Genomic DNA, 16,850 nt, shown 5'->3' with positions numbered 1-16,850 from the left:
AGAGACATTTCCAGTTTTATGTAAGCTCTGTTCCAACTTATAAATGAATTAGCACAGGTTGGGAATGCATATGTTGGGGTACGGCCTGCAACAGCCATGTCACTGACTGCATGCCCAGCTATATCCATTTTTCCTAATTTTTGGAAAGCCTGTGACTTCTGGACTTGAGAAGAACCCATTTTAGCTCTGGCAAAAAGGAACTATCCAATGAAATTAACAAAATGCTTATTTTGACAGGGTTTGTGGTGGCAATGCAGAAAGTGGCTCTGATAATGGAAAGGAGGGGGCATAATCAAATGCAGGAAAAAGAAATTGTAGGAATGTTTCTCTTCCCCTCCTTTGTAAATAAATAGCTTTCATATGAAAAAAGAAATAAAAATCTGGAAGCAGTGCACTGAAGATCAGCTAAGGCTGTGTTACCAGGTTAAAATACAGCAAGGTTGTACTTTTTCTCAGTTTGGATAGTAGCTGGTTACGGGGAAAACACATCAAAATGCAGCATTTCATTAGAAATGACAGGCTAGATATGCATCATGGCTAATGTTGTATGTACACCACTTCCCAAACCAGCAGTGAGAGTACACAGGATGCAGAGTAAACAGGAGTGTGTACACAGCCTCAGGCTGCCAACCCTGTGCCCACTTATCTGGGATAAGCCCAGTTTAACTATATAAGGCTTCTTTCTGAATAGACATACATAGGAATGTGCGATAATGATGGCAGTCACAGGAAGCCATACGGGTATCTCATTCTTTTCATGTGATTTTTGGCAGCAAATGGCACACACAAAATACTGTTCCTTTGGATGTATATTTGGTTTTCAGCAGATAGAAAACTGCTGATTCCAGCTTGAAAACTAAATGAACCTTTTTATAAAACAAATTCCTTGGGCACACACAAACTTTCAAGTTTATGCATAAAGGACTGACTAATTTATCACCAGTTACATTAGTGGAGTAAGAACTCTGATTTGTATTATTGTATGATTCAGCTCCACTGTTTCCAAGGAACTTGTTAACAATAGAAAATTTGAATTAAAAAAAAGGGGGAGCCACAGAATGTTAATAGCGTGCACTATGATGTTTTTATGTAATTTACTCAATGGTCCATTAGTTACTTTATATCATAAATATAAAGTACCTTCAGTGATTTCTATGACATCTAGCTCTAATTAAATGTGAAATTTAACATGATAAATAGTATAGATTATTGGATCAATATGACCTTGGATAAGCAAAGGCAGAGTAACTTGCAGATTTAAACATGCAAAAAGCTTGAAAACTATTCCACTTCATAGCAACATTTTTATTATACTTTTTAATCAGCATACTTGCTACTTCTGATCAGGGATTAGGTGTGAAATGAAAGACCTTGAGTTATGCAATTAAGTATTGATTTTGTTGATCTATATTTAATTCTCATAGCAATTTGGCGGCTTACAATATAAAAACACAAAAATACACACCATACCTATCTTCCTTCCCTGCACCCTTTTTACTGCTCCCACTCAGTTGCTGGGCATGCCTTACAGACAATTTTCTCTCCACTCGCCTGTCACAATCTTTCAGACTTATCACAGATGGCTTCTAAATTAATCCATGACAGCAGGATCAAATGGCAATGGATATGGAGAAGGACATCTATGCTGGATGGCTCAGTTATGAACTCCCATAACTGAACCTGAGTTGTTATTGGAAGCATTGAAGAACCTTCAATTTAAATGTTCCTGAGCCTGAGTTGCATTAAAGATTTTTAGATATTGGCTGCCTTCTCTTTGTGGCCAAGTCTAAGCTTTAGATTGGGTGTGACACCTGTTGTAGTTCTTCATATTTTCATCTTTATATTTTTGGAGCATGATCCTTCAGTCTGCACGGGCTGCTTTGCCCATTTCCCCACCCAGATAGCTCTTAGGCACATGGACATGGCTTGTAGCAAAACAACTCTTATTTACAATGGGAGATCTGCTCACCGCCCATTCTTCAATGTACCCATCTCTGTCACCTCCATAAACTTGAGGCTGAGCTCACTCAGGTATTGGGAATAGATTTTGCCATTTGTGTGTCTGTTTAATAGTACAGTATATAATATAACCAATTCCTAGCAATTGAGGGTGTATAAGAAGTCAACATAAATACATCTTCATTAAAGTAGAAGAATTGCCATAGTGGATTGACAGGTAAAGGGCAGCGTGTGCTGCATTTTATTATTTATTTGTACTTACAACATGTAGCATGTTAAGCCTTTTTGTTTGTTTCTGGAATCCAGTATACCAAAAACAATATATAATCATTACTTTGGTGATTTAAGTTTTAATTAAATCTTTAATGATGCAGCATGGTTTAATTAAATCTTTAATGAAGCAGTGTGTGTGTGTGTGTGTGTGTGTACAGACATGTATATATGTGCAAACATAATTGTGAATCATCAGGAAATCGCATCAAAAATCAGCTAAGAATTAGTGGTAGTACTTTGTTCTCTTGTGTTTTTTTTGCTTGTTCTCCCCTTTCCTTTGTGATGATGATGTGAATACTTGGCAGGTAAACTAAGTATCTGGAGGAGTTAGTCAGGGTTCATCAGGCAAGCTTCTGATAGCAATGATTTTCAGTCACTTGTGTAGGCCAGATTTTATCTGAACCAGTGACCTGGAGGTTAAAGGCTTCATATACTATTACCAAATCCCTGAGCCATCCAATTCCCCAGGATACAATATATATCTGATATCCTGCAGAATGGCCCTTATCAGCAAGAAAAGGTACTGATTCACACTAAAAGTGCATTAGTAAAATAATGATTTAAACATGAGCAGAGGTTTTGAGCTTCCTAGTGGCTGAAATCAGTAGTGGATTTAGAAGCACTATAGTGGTGGGTAAATCTGCACCATCTATCTCTCCATTGTGTAACTGGATGCTTATAATGTCAGTTCCTTTGTTTTCTTTCTTTTACATGTTATGCCAAAGCTGTTTTTTAAAATCTTTGGAAGCATTTCTGCATTTTTTATTTAGGGCAGTCCCAAACCTGTATATGATTTTGGTATTAGTGGAAAGATTTACATGTTCCAAAAGTATAAGAGGTAATAATAATAATAATAATAATAATAATAATAATAATAATAATAATAATAATAATAATAAATATACTTTTAAAAAATAATCATGGTAGCAATAGCCAAATTTATATCAACCACACTACATCTTGGTCATTTCGCTAACTGATAACAAAAAAACCAAACCTGATAAAAAGTTGGAATAGAAAGTAATCAAAATAAGGACTGAATTGAGCAGATGTGATGATTTCTTGCTATCCATTTGGCAATCCTTACTTTATTCCATTAACATGAGAGAAGAACAGTTCATTTTCATAAGTTTTGTTCAGACACATTTATTTCAGAAGGAAGCTAAGATATAATTGAGTTTATTTTTAGGCTTACAATTAATTGCACACACTTTTGTAATGATTTGCCCATGTGCATTAAGTATTATATTACATAACTTCTTATCCCAGAGACAGCAGGATGCAGGTGTTAATCTATTCTGCAAATAAAGTTTTGAAGATTAAACTAAGGGCCATGCTGAGGGTGGGGGGGAGAGATGAGTGTCTTCATAGTCAGTGGTCTGCCAAATTCATCGTGAGCGTTTTTTCATAGCCTGACTTTAAATGGTAATTGAAATTTTTTCTCTTCAGTAAAAATAAATAAAATCCAGAAATTAAAAAAGGCTTATTTTTAATAGCTTACATGAGTATTTGTTCAAAGAGTAATAGCACACTACCAAACATCTTCCATTCCAGCACAGCCATTACCTTACTGTAGTATAGTAAAATACTGTTAATTAAACAAAAGAAAAACCAGATTCTCTTCCACTATTGATGATCAGTTAAAGAACCTTTCACACATGGTGGTTTCATAATTGTTGGAAGCTGCCCAGAGTGTCTGGGGCAACCCAGTCAGATGGGTGGTATATAAATAATTAATTGTTACTGTTATTGTGCCATGGATGGCTAACTTCCCAGGTGTTGTTGGGCTGTATCTTCCATTGTTTCTGACCACTGATCATCCTCACTGGAACAGATGGCATCTGGAGTCCAGCAACATCTGGAGATCATGGTAGTGAATAGATTTTTGCTTACGCACATGGACTTCCCCTCTCTGCTACTCCATGTGTGTACACTGCGCCTTTCCCAAATCTGCTCCAGAGGATAAACAGTTTTAGAGGGCACCTGGGAGGATTCCATTGCACAAGCAGAAATCCTTCCTCTAACCTTCCAGATGTTTCTGAAACTTCCATCAGCCCCAGCAAGCATGGGCAGTGGATGATGGGAGTTCTAGTCAAGCAACATATGGAAGACTAACGTTTTCCCACACCTGCTGCAATATAACATTCACATGCTGCTATGTTGGATTTGGACAGCATTCACCTGACTGTTTATTCCATTTTCCTGACGTTTCCATGTGGTGGCTAATGCAACAAACCCCACGTGTTAATACAGCCTGAGTTTGCCACCACATGTTTATTCAAACTGCAACCACAGTTCTTTGACTATTGTACCTTAATGATACACATGTTTATCCTCTTCACACTTAAAAGCCTTTAGGTGTACAACTATCAATGCAGTATGTCAAGTGCCCCTCAGATCACTAATCTTGGTGCTAAAGCACAGGAATTAAATTTATTTATTGTATTGTCAAGTACAAGTACAAGTACAAAAAGAACTCATTTCACCACCAAAGCTGTCCTCCAGTGTTTATGATAACAGCCAGACAGCTATTACCTTTAAAAGCTAGACCCAGTTTTGATGACAATATGACCTAATCCAAAACGCATTACAGTTAGCAGGAAGACTCCTGTTGACTTTGGTAGACTTTGGATTAAATTTTAAATCCCTTGCCTAGTTTCACTACTGAATACTGTTTATTGCTCGACATTTTGGTTTAATTTGGCTCCTTGATCATAGAATTTGACCTTAATGTTTTCCCCCACCTTTATCTAGTATATTTTATTAATTGATGTCATCATATTAAATTACTAACTAAACTGTAATACTACCACTGAAAGTGATAAATAGAAGGAAGCTGCAATTTCTTTTCTCCGATCAGCATAAGTTTATCTTTGTCTAGATCAGTCTATCAGTTCTACCCACAAGGTTAGAGGTGAAACCCTTAGCTCCTTTTACAGCTATATCCTTAAATTCTGATAGAAGGAATCTGGCATCCCACTCAAGCAGTTCCTACTGTTTTGGAAAATCTTCCATGTATTTCTATATATGTAAAGTATTAAATATAGCACTGCCTTGTGTCAAGTTCTTTGAGATGAAGACCCCTGCTTCTGTGGGGTTGGGCATATATAACAAAGTACTATATTGCATCTTAAGCACAGAAGATGTTTTTCACTGTTAGTTTTCAGGGCTGGTTTAAAACTGTAAGAACCATGTACATATGGATAGGAGTGTCATAAATATGGGGTCCCCACTGAAAAGACAGTCTCTAGTTCCTGCTAACCTAATATTTCTTGAGAAGAACACCAGAAACCGATCTTAGGGCCTGGTTTGTACAAGTGCAGGTAGTCCTTCAGATCATTTGATCCCAACCTATCTAAGGCTTTAAAAGTAGCCAGCAGCACTTTAAATTTTGTCCTGAAGCAAACTGGTAACTGGTGCACCTGATATAAAATATATGTCAATTGCTCTGATCACCAGGCCCACACAAACAATTCAGCCATTTGTGTCATATAGAGTGCATTACAATAGTATGTTCTGAAGGCTTGCACAACTGTGACAAGGTCTGCTTTCTCTAGATAGAATTGCAGTTGGCAAATCAGTCTAAACTGCTAAAAAGCATTTCTAGCCATTGAAGCCACCTGGGCATCATTTGACAGTGCCAAGTCCAGTAGAACCTCCAAAAATGAGAATTTTGTCTTTTGGGAGAATGCAACCTTATCCAGAACCAGCTGGATACCTCCATCCAGATCTGCATATTTTCTCACACAGATAATTCATTTTATCTGAATTTAGTTCCAGCTTGCTTGAGGTCATCCATCCCAAAACTTCCCTCCAGATACCCATTTAGGGTTTCAACAGTTTCTCTAGGATGAACAGATGGAAAAGAATGGTGTTGTATTAACACCCACATAGTGGTGACACCTGAGATGTTTGCAGGTGTCAAACAGTTTAGGGAATCCAGAGATTGATGGCTGCAGTATGGCTCATGAGCCCCTCAGCACCACCTTTTGGATGTGTCACTTCAGAAAGGACTGAAGCCACTATAATACTTTGCCTCCAAACCCTAATCCAGCCAGATGGTACAGAAGGATACCATGTAACTGAAGTGTTACATGCTAATTTGGGAAGCCTGGATTCCATTCAAAACTCAGCAGTGGTGTAATTAGGTGGGCTTGAGAAACCTTTCCCCCATATCCTGCAGCACGGGACTCATAGTGACATACCACACAAGGATCTTCATGAGAAAAAGGACTGCAACACAGATTTCTGAATTATTAATAATTAGAATATTTTTCTTGAGATTTTCTTTTTCTTGGCTGTGTTAAATGTATTCAAAACAGAGCTGTGTAGCTGAAAATGAATGAAAAATTATGGAATGTCTCCCCCGCACCGTAGTTTAGCATTTTGCAACCAAGACCATATGATAATGCTTAAGTTCCAAAACACAAACCTAGTTGTACAACAAAGGCTCTTGTAGCAATGCCAGGAACAACGTTAGTTCCATTTCAGAAAAAAGGATTTTGGAGCAGCTCTAGTGGTTCCACAACACAAAATTGCCAATACCCTGTTAGTACAGTAGTATCTTGGGTTACATACGTTTCAGGTTACAGACTCCGCTAACCCAGAAATATTACGTGTTAAGAACTTTGCTTCAGGATGAGAACAGAAATCGTGCTCCGGCGGCGCGGCAGCAGCAGAAGGGCCCATTAGCTAAAGTGGTACTTCAGGTTAAGAACAGTTTCAGGTTAAGAACAGACCTCCAGAACAAATTAAGTACTTAACCCAAAGTACCACTGTATATTGTCCATGCTAACGAGGTGTGGAAGGCAGGACACAATAGGGTCACAGGTAGTTTGTCTGCTTTGCAGGCCATTTTGGGGCTACTGAATTTTGGTGTTTCATGTTTGACAGTGAAAGTGGTTTTGTAGGATCAAGCTGACAACAACCCAGTGGCCTATATGACTGAGATGCAAAAATCAAACTAGTCCCTCCCTCCCTCCCTCCCTCTCTCTCTCTGGCTCCAAAGGGCTGTGTATTTTCCAGCTCTCCTGCTACATCCCTGCACTGACCTACCCCAAAATTAGCATTCCTGACAGGCCATGTCTGTAGCTGGCTTCATATGGCATGGGGAGGAGGGATGCAGTCAGAGGGGAGATGGGCAGCCCCACACCCTGCAAGTGCGCAGAACTGCTTTCAACACATGCATGGGGCCCTTAGGATTCAGACCAATAGAATACTAATAGAACTAGAATATCTAATCTTACATTGGACATGATCCAAAGCATTACATATGCAGAAGTGCTCCATTTTCTTCCACAAAAATACATGTTTCTCATGAATACACGAGCATACTCCCTTACACACAGTTTATTCAGCTTTCATGAGCATATGTCTTTGCTGGGGCATAGCTGCCACTTGGAGACCCAGTGACTTTAGTGGTTTTTTCCATGAATTACTGGGTGGATTGAATCAATAAATGTAAGGCTTACGTTTCAGCTGGCTTATCTCACTCTTGTAATGGAATAAGATAGTGCAGATGTTATAGTCTGATTGTGGAAATGGTAGTGTAATTCAGTAGCAGCGAACACAGACCCATCACCCTGGCTACTTATGCTTTTTGAAAATGACTTGCACAATTTGTACTTGGACTTAAAGCATTTTTTAAAAATCAAATTAACCAGGCCTAGCTGGTTATGGGTTGGGCTTCAACTGTAAAAATTAGCATTGTGGCTTAAATGTTTTTTGCAAAAATGGGCACACATAACGTGGACCTAAACAGAACTCTAAGTTCTTCAGAGTCAAACATACTCATCTTATGTTGCTCTTACATTGCAATATCTTTTTTTCCTTTGTATTGTATTCTTGATATTTCTGAATGACCACTAAATCAGCCACTTCACTTGCCAACTAGACATAAAGTAAAAATGTTTGTTCTTTGACTGCCAATAGTTTATTGATCCATTTATTTCTGCTTGGAACTAATACTGAAAATGAAGAATGATTGTGACTTTAGCACACCTCATTTAACAATGGATACTGCAAAAACCTTAGATATTGGTAAAGCTCCTAATGCATTCAGTATTTTCATGTATTTCTTTAATTATATTATTGAGAAGAGATGGGTTTTTTTTGTTTTTTTAAAAACACCAGCTGTGTGTGAAAACCAGGTCATTTTTATATTGAACCTCTCCCTAAAACAGCTGATTAAAAGTGTTCTTCAAGCAGAGATAAAATTGGTATTGTACAATCCAGTTGTGGTTTTTTTTAAAAATATATATAATATGCTGATAAATTGTCCAGTGCTTCATTTTATGTAGTTTTGTCAGATTGCAACACTTCTCCAAGTAGACATAGCCAATATCTGATTGATTCTGGCCTGAGGGGATTGGACCAGCTCAGTGTAATTTCCTCTCCTGTTGCCTTCATTTCTGTTGGAAAGGTTTTTTAGTTCATGAAAATCAATACACATGCAAAATGTGAAGTTCTTTCCTAGTAAATTTAATTAATGTCTGCATTATACAGATTTATTTTAGTAAATATATATCCAATGCACATTGGGATACTTTCCCTCAGATTCCAGGTCCCTTACTAAAGTTCCATTCAAGTCTCCAGGGCCAGATGAACTGCATCCAAGAGTATTAAAAGAACTGGCAGATGTGATTTCAGAACCACTGGCAGTCATCTTTGAGAATTCCTGGAGAACAGGCGAAGTCCCCGCAGACTGGAGGAGGGCAAATGTTGTCCCTATTTTCAAAAAGGGGGAAAGAGAGGACCCAAATAATTACCGCCCAGTCAGTCTGACATCAATACCAGGGAAGATTCTGGAGCAGATCATTAAGCAAACAGTCTGTGAGCACCTAGAAAGGAATGCTGTGATCACCAATAGTCAGCATGGATTTCTGAAAAATAAGTCATGTCAGACTAACCTGATCTCGTTTTTTGACAGAATTACAAGCCTGGTAGATGAAGGGAACGCAGTGGATGTAGTCTACCTTGATTTCAGCAAGGCATTTGACAAGGTGCCCCATGATATTCTTGTAAAGAAGCTGGTAAAATGCGGTCTTGACTATGCTACCACTCAGTGGATTTGTAACTGGCTGACTGACCGAACCCAAAGGGTGCTCATCAATGGTTCCTCTTCATCCTGGAGAAGAGTGACTAGTGGGGTGCCACAGGGTTCTGTCTTGGGCCCGGTCTTATTCAACATCTTTATCAACGACTTGGATGATGGACTCAAGGGCATCCTGATCAAATTTGCAGATGACACCAAACTGGGAGGGGTGACTAACACCCCAGAGGACAGGATCACACTTCAAAACGACCTTGACAGATTAGAGAACTGGGCCAAAACAAACAAGATGAATTTTAACAGGGAGAAATGTAAAGTATTGCACTTGGGCAAAAAAAATGAGAGGCACAAATACAAGATGGGGGACACCTGGCTTGAGAGCAGTACATGTGAAAAGGATCTAGGAGTCTTGGTTGACCACAAACTTGACATGAGCCAACAATGTGACGCGGCAGCTAAAAAAGCCAATGCAATTCTGGGCCTCATCAATAGGAGTATAGCATCTAGATCAAGGGAAGTAATAGTGCCACTGTATTCTTCTCTGGTCAGACCTCACCTGGAGTACTGTGTCCAGTTCTGGGCACCACAGTTCAAGAAGGACACTGACAAACTGGAACGTGTCCAGAGGAGGGCAACCAAAATGGTCAAAGGCCTGGAAACGATGCCTTATGAGGAACGGCTAAGGGAGCTGGGCATGTTTAGCCTGGAGAAGAGGAGGTTACGGGGTGATATGATAGCCATGTACAAATATATAAAAGGATGTCACATAGAGGAGGGAGAAAGGCTGTTTTCTGCTGCTCCAGAGAAGCGGACACGGAGCAATGGATCCAAACTACAAGAAAGAAGATTCCACCTAAACATTAGGAAGAACTTCCTGACAGTAAGAGCTGTTCGACAGTGGAATTTGCTGCCAAGGAGTGTGGTGGAGTCTCCTTCTTTGGAGGTCTTTAAGCAGAGGCTTGACAACCATATGTCAGGAGTGCTCTGATGGTGTTTCCTGCTTGGCAGGGGGTTGGACTCGATGGCCCTTGTGGTCTCTTCCAACTCTATGATTCTATGATTCTATGATTCTAGTTCCAAATACTCAGCCTGTTAAAACAGGTGGTATATTAATCTATAGATTAATTGGATAGCAGAAATTGCTTCTTTTCCTCTGACACCGGTTAGGTATAGGCCACACCATTCCATACACGTTTAGAGATTTTGTACTCCAGCATTTCTCTCTCAAAGTACAGTGGTACTTCAGGTTACATACACTTCAGGTTACAGACTCTGCTAACCCAGAAATAGTACCTCAGGTTAAGAACTTTGCTTCAGGATAAGAACAGAAATCGTGCTCCGGCAGTGCGGCAGCAGCAGGAGGCCCCATTAGCTAAAGTGGTGCTTCAGGTTAAGAACAGTTTCAGGTCAAGAACGGACCTCCAGAACGAATTAAGTACTTAACCGAGGTACCACTGTAATGCATAGTTTTTATATCTGATTTACACTACTGACAACAAAATCTGACAACAAAAACATGTTCCAGTGAGATCAGGTACATGTATATATTACACTGCAGACATTACCTGCAGTCTTGTAGCCCTGGGAAGGCACTCCAGTGGCCATTGGACAGTATCCTCCAAGGATGGAGAGGGAGACCCAGTGTTGTAGGGCCCCCTCCTGCTGCTACAGAAATGTTCCTGGTTATTGCCTCACTGATGTCTGATAAAGCCAGAAAGTGGGTATACCTGGGGCAGTTTAGGGGCTTTTGGAGTTCACCAACATGCCCCCAAGCCAAGGAGACAACTACACCTGCCTTGAAGCTGATAGAGTGTTGGATGGAAGCGGCAGGGAGGGCCTAGGAAATGATGTGTATGGGGGGGGGGGAACCTTTGCTTTCACTATTCTTTCTGGTGTGACCCTGACAAGTTAGGTGCACTTTGGATTTATTGAAATAAGTGAGACATGAACATTTGTCTGTATTCAAAAGTTCCACTGATTTTAATAGAACTTAACCATGCCTGTCTTGTCTTCAGCTTTCACCTAATATTTGCACTGTTACTGGGTCTCAGAATAGGAGTGCACTCACTGGAGTCCGAATGAAATAATAGCGCCAGCTACTTTGACGAATAGCGAGTTGTCCTTAAATAATGATTCCCGAAAAAGGATGGGAAATGTAAATTACTCTGGAGATGCTGGAGATATTTTACACATACAGATTCCAAAATCAGCTGCTTAAAATGTAAATGGCACTTAACTGTTTTGCAAATTGAGTCCTATTTGTCTCAGCAGAATCATTAAAGCTATGATTTATCCCAAAATGAACTTTATTCTTGGATTTAATTATTATGGAGGATTAAGCCCCAAAGCATTTAACTATCTATTTCTTTTCTGCTGTGAACTTTGGACAGGCAGTAATTGACTATTTACAATTTTGATAACTATTTTTGTTTTTGGAGAAGAGTATGTTTCTAATTCTGACTTCCTCTCCTCTTAAATCGTTACAGAAATTGAAGCAACCTGAAGAAGCAAAGGAAGATTCTGAAAAGGGGTTATCTAAAATTTCCCTGGAGTCTCTCAATAAATTTAACAGCAGCAGAAGCATTTTATTGGAAAAGGAGAGCAAGGTTGAAGGGCAAGAAGAAGAAAATGGGAAGAATGAAGAAGTTTCTCTAAATAGTTCTGATAGGCATGATATAGACCACTTGGAGTCCTTGAGTGATTCTTTATATGATAGCTTCTCATCCTGTGCAAGCCAAGGCTCAAATGATGTCTAAAGAGGACACTCGACATGGGTGGCCACTGAGTGGAGCACTTAATGAACAGAAGAACTATAAATAAATAAGAGCTGTTGAAAATATTCAAAGTAAGTTGCTAAGACTCATGATAGGATATATCCAGATATATTCATATAGAGCAATAACGAAGAAAAATCTGCATTATAACAAAAAGACTGAAAGTTTGACAGTACAACACAGTTGTTACTAAAAAGAAATAGTCTTAATTTTGCACTTTTATGAATTATTGTACAGAAGTTGTAAAAAATGTTCTGGGGAAGAGAAATAAAATTATATTTGTAGAAAAACATGACAGCAATAAATACTAATTGGTGCCATGCTCCTGAAATAGCAGGCTACTAACTTTAAACACTGATGTTAATATTAACAAAGTTAGTAATTTTTTTTGTAAAATAAAGATTTATGAACGTTCTAGTCTTAAAACTGTATGTAGAAACACTGCTTTATCGCAAAATTGAACTTGCCAAATGGTCTATAATGAATCACCTTGAACTACATTGTACAACATACGTTTTTTTAAAATGCATATACTTGTGCAATTTTGAAAAGATTCTCTATGAACTTGCATATTTCTCTTAATGCCATTTGGTGAAATCATCCAAGAGATACCCTCCTTCCCTATAATCTGTAGCCTTATACCATGAATACATGTTGTGTTGATTTAACTTTGATATGATTTCATATTAATTCTGTTAATTTGGGAATCATGGACTATAATGCAATTGATTTAGATTTGTATTCAACAATTTAAATTTTTTTAATCAAGAAAAAGATTGGTGCCAGCAAACAAATTATGGGGGGTGGGGGTTTCCTACAAAGACTCTTTATATGTAAGGGAGAAGTCTATTTCAAAGGTGGAGCGTATTTTTTTTAGATGTGGAATATTTATAACAACTTTTGTACAGCAGCCTGTAAGCTAGCTATATTTACAATACTTCCTAACCCGTTTACTATGTTTGTAGCATAAGCCTGTTGATTTCCACCCACTATGTTGTACTATCAGTGTTACTTGGTTAATACTTTCGTGCAATGTTACATTTCATGTTGTTTTAAATAATGTTGGGGTAGAGTTTGGTTGTTTCTGAATTTTATGAAATTTCCTTTGAAGTTTATTTCTGAATAAAAGTCATATCATATATGGTTATCCAAACAATGATATTACATACACATCAACAAATGTTCTAACAGTGGTAAGGGTTGATTTGAAGCAGGCATTTAAAATCTACCTGGAAATTGAGTTAAAACTACCTTTATATGTAAATATAAAGAAGCAATATTTATAGACAAGAGGACCAACTGCAACAAAATACACAGCTGTATACTAATGATTCTCCAGCCATTTCCCTTCTCAAACCAAGCTTGCCTGGTATGCTTCTCTGCTAATGTATGTGCAGATAGGATGCAAAATCAGTCAAATGAATTTTCTACATGGCAACTAAGAAGTAATTTAAGCTTAATTCAAACCTCTCTAGCGATTTCTCTCTAGCTCTCATTCTCCCTCTCTCTCTGAGAAAAGATTGGGTGAATGATGAAAAGCAAAGAAAGGTCTCCGAGAGATGAGGCTGGAAAAAGCCATCAGAGGCGGGTGCAAGTAGTAATGGAACAGCTTTAGACACATAATCTTATGGGAGATAAAGTGCTCCAGCAACAAAGTGAAGCCCCCACAGAACTGCAGGCATGGAGATAAATGGGACAGTGGTCTGAGCCCTGATAAAAAGAAGGCTGCCCGTTTATAAGGCACGTGCGTTATTTTTATTTTATTTTTTACGTCCTTTGTGTCACTGGCATGAAACATGGTGAAGCCTAAGCTTCGGTTACCAGTCAGAGTGAGTCCCACTGAGCTCCATCAAGCTCGCTTCTTGTTGGACGTGTATAGGATTGCCCTGGATGTCCCCAGTTTCCTGGAACCGACGCCCAGAACCTCACTTCATTTTTTTAATTATTTTTTTTGGGTGAATCCTAGAAGGCGAGAAACGATCCCCGACTGCCGCCCCTTCTGCAGCACCAAGGTAAGGCATTAGAGATGCTTTAACTCTTCTTTCGCCAACCTGGCGCCCCCTCCAGTTGTATTGGATTACAACTCCCGACTGCCCCAGTCAGCGTTGTGGTCCAAAGGATCCGGAGGGCACCGGGTTGGTGAAGGCTGTTTTTATTTCAGGCGCTGCCATAATGTTATCAAGCTTAAACTTCTGTGAAGGATAAGGTGACTGCCGGTCCCCCTTTCCCATTTGCTGCCTGTTTGGCTCATTTTTCTCAGGTTGGAAGAGGCTGCGCGGGCTGCAGAAGGCGCTTTTCAGCGAGTCAAGCGCGCGCGCACACACACACAAGCGCTCCGGGCCGTGTTGATGGGAGCGGGGTGAGGTTTCGCGCCTTTGGAGCACAGCAGCGCGCGAGAGCGGCAGGCAGGTAGTAGCCGGCGCGCTCCGAAGGCCGCTTGGCACGTTGTTTTCCCACAGAACGAAGCGCTTTCCCGGTGCTCAGCAACACTTGGCTGAAAACGCTGAAGGGCGTGCGTTCTCTGTTCCGTAAGACCCTCTTCGCGCGGGAGGCAGCACTGTCTTCCTCGCGCCTCGTCCTTCGTTTTTCCCGCCAAAAAGACGGGCGAGGGGGGCGGCGGCTCGAGCGCGGTGGTGCGTGCCTGAGCGCGCGCCCTTTTGACCACCTAATCCTACTACACGCACACACGCTTGCGCAAAGCCTTCCCTCGTTTAAGCTCGCCTATTTAGTTGTTTGGTTAGAGCGCATTGGCGCCTCCTCACTACGGCACAGCGTCACTTCCTCCCCACTGCCTCGGAGTAGCCGGTGAGTTGTTTGGTGGACGCTGTCAATGTACAGTCGCCGTACATTATTTTTTTTTAAGTGCCTGAGAAAAGATGCTGCCCACGCATGCCTCTCTGCACGCGGGAGGCGCGCAAAACGTGAACCCACGCACCCTGTTGATTCACCCACTGTTACTAGACAGAGTTCAGAACAGGGATGGGGAACCCGATCTGCTTGGACTCCTAGTCCCATGAGCCCCAGTCCGCATGGTCAGTGGCCAGGAATGGTGGCAGTTGTGCTTCACCCGTATCTGGAGGACCAGAAGTTCCCCATCTCTGCTTCAGGAACACGTATCCAGGGAATAAAAAGCAGCAACAGATGCTTTTCTCTGACTTGTGCAAACTAATTGTATTAAATGTTTGCGTATCGCTCTCAAGTATTCAAAGCGCTTCACGCTTTGCGACCCTTACAATAATCCTATATGGCAAGTAAGAATTATTATTCCCCCGTGTTGCATGAGGGGCAACTGCTTAGGTTAAACTTAGCATAAATTCAGAGCAGAGACAAGATTTGAACACGGACTTCCTGGTTCAAAACTTGAGAGCCTCTATGCGAGTAAACGCATAACGTAGCCTTCAGCAACTGCTCAGGCCACCCTCTTTGTGCGGGGGGAGGGGGGAACACCTTAGGTGAGCATTTCGTGCATCCACACCATCAGGATGCTTGCGCAAATTTAGCAATCTGGCACAGAATGGGGGCATTTTACAACTCATCCCTCTTTCGTTTTCTTAAAAGTCCGTTTCTAGTCCTCAAGGGTGTCGGGTATGTTCTCTCTCGAAAGTACAGAAATACTTTTGGCCGGGAGACGACTTGGCGCATCCGCTCGGCCTCCCGCGAGAGCACCCTTCACCTTCTTCTCTGCAGTCAGTTCAGCAAGCTGCCGCCTCAAATGCTGCCAAAGCAACACATGAAAGACAGGAGAACATAAACACCAAGCACATCCCTCTCCAATGGAGGAGATGAATGTGTGCCGGTGTGCACGCCTATACTGTGACCTGTGCGATCATGACACCTGAGGTATTAGCCTACTACCCTTAGACACCCCCCAACGCATCCCCAGCAACCTCAAGCTGTTCTCCACCTGCTCCACAACATGAGCCGGCCCTGCGGTCCCTGCACCAGGTTGAATCTATTGGGGTCAGGGCACTGAAGCCGCCACTTCTTGATATGTGCCGATTATTTAGGAGCAGAAGGCATCGCCCTGGGAAAAGACCAGACCAAAACGAGCTCCTTTCTTTGCACGGCTCCGTTTGTTGTCCCTCGCGGCTGTCTCTGTATGGAAAGGGCGGCCTTTTTCCCGCGCCCGAGAGAGGCTCCTTTCTTTTCCAAGTGCCTCAGGCAGTTACAACAGGCGGCAAAAGCGCAACGTATATAGTCTAGGATGGGAGAAACGTCGCCCACCCTGGCGCACTGGAGACGAGACGCGCCAATACAGACACCACACCGGTGGAAGGCGCTATCGGCGTGGGACAGGCCGCGGCCCTGCTACAGCGGGCGGGTAAGTGAATGGCTTTCCTGCCTCGTCGGCTCTCAGCGCGAACTCCCCTTCGGCCTTGGTTCCAGTTCACGTCGTCTACGGCCAATTAATGTGTTCGCACAACCACAATCGCGCCCATAAAAGCGCGGAGGGGCGGGGAGGTGGCGGCAATCAGAGCGGAGGAAACCCACCTATTAGCCACTAATTGCAAAATTACTTGAAAGTGGTTGATTGATTGTAGCAGCCAACTAATCCACTCTCGATGAGTCATTTTGACTATTGCATCTCCACAGCGTTTGTGTGGTTTTATTTATTCATTCATTCGTTTTAAAGGCTGCTTAGGGGAAACTGATCATTGTTTCAAGTGGGGGAGAGCGAGTCTCACAACCACACACCATCCTAAGGCGGCGGTGGAGGAATCTGGCGAGGGTATGAAAGGGGGAGTCAGCGTGGAAGTGAGCGTGAGTGACAGAGGGAGAGAAGACCCGGGGGG

General features: G+C 41.3%; 1 protein-coding gene across 9 annotated transcripts in view; it reads left to right on the top strand.

Moving 5' to 3' along the window:
* NCKAP5 (NCK associated protein 5) overlaps positions 1 to 13,196 on the top strand; it is a 604,332-nt gene extending 591,136 nt beyond the window's left edge. For 7 of the 9 annotated variants that reach the window (XM_028744493.2, XM_077935496.1, XM_077935485.1 and 4 more), the window contains one exon: positions 11,770 to 13,196. In XM_028744493.2, coding sequence (XP_028600326.2) covers positions 11,770 to 12,039 — 270 coding nt within the window. In that variant the 3' untranslated portion in view covers positions 12,040 to 13,196. The remainder of the gene's footprint in view (positions 1 to 11,769) is intronic. The other 2 variants (XM_077935505.1, XM_077935513.1) reach the window with 1 other exon arrangement.
* Positions 13,197 to 16,850: the final 3,654 nt, after the last annotated feature.

The sequence above is a fragment of the Podarcis muralis genome, chromosome 1 (genome assembly GCF_964188315.1).
Source record: "Podarcis muralis chromosome 1, rPodMur119.hap1.1, whole genome shotgun sequence".
Taxonomy (NCBI): domain Eukaryota; kingdom Metazoa; phylum Chordata; class Lepidosauria; order Squamata; family Lacertidae; genus Podarcis; species Podarcis muralis.
The sequence above is the reverse complement of the archived record's forward strand: the minus strand, read 5'-3'. Positions and strand labels throughout refer to the sequence as shown.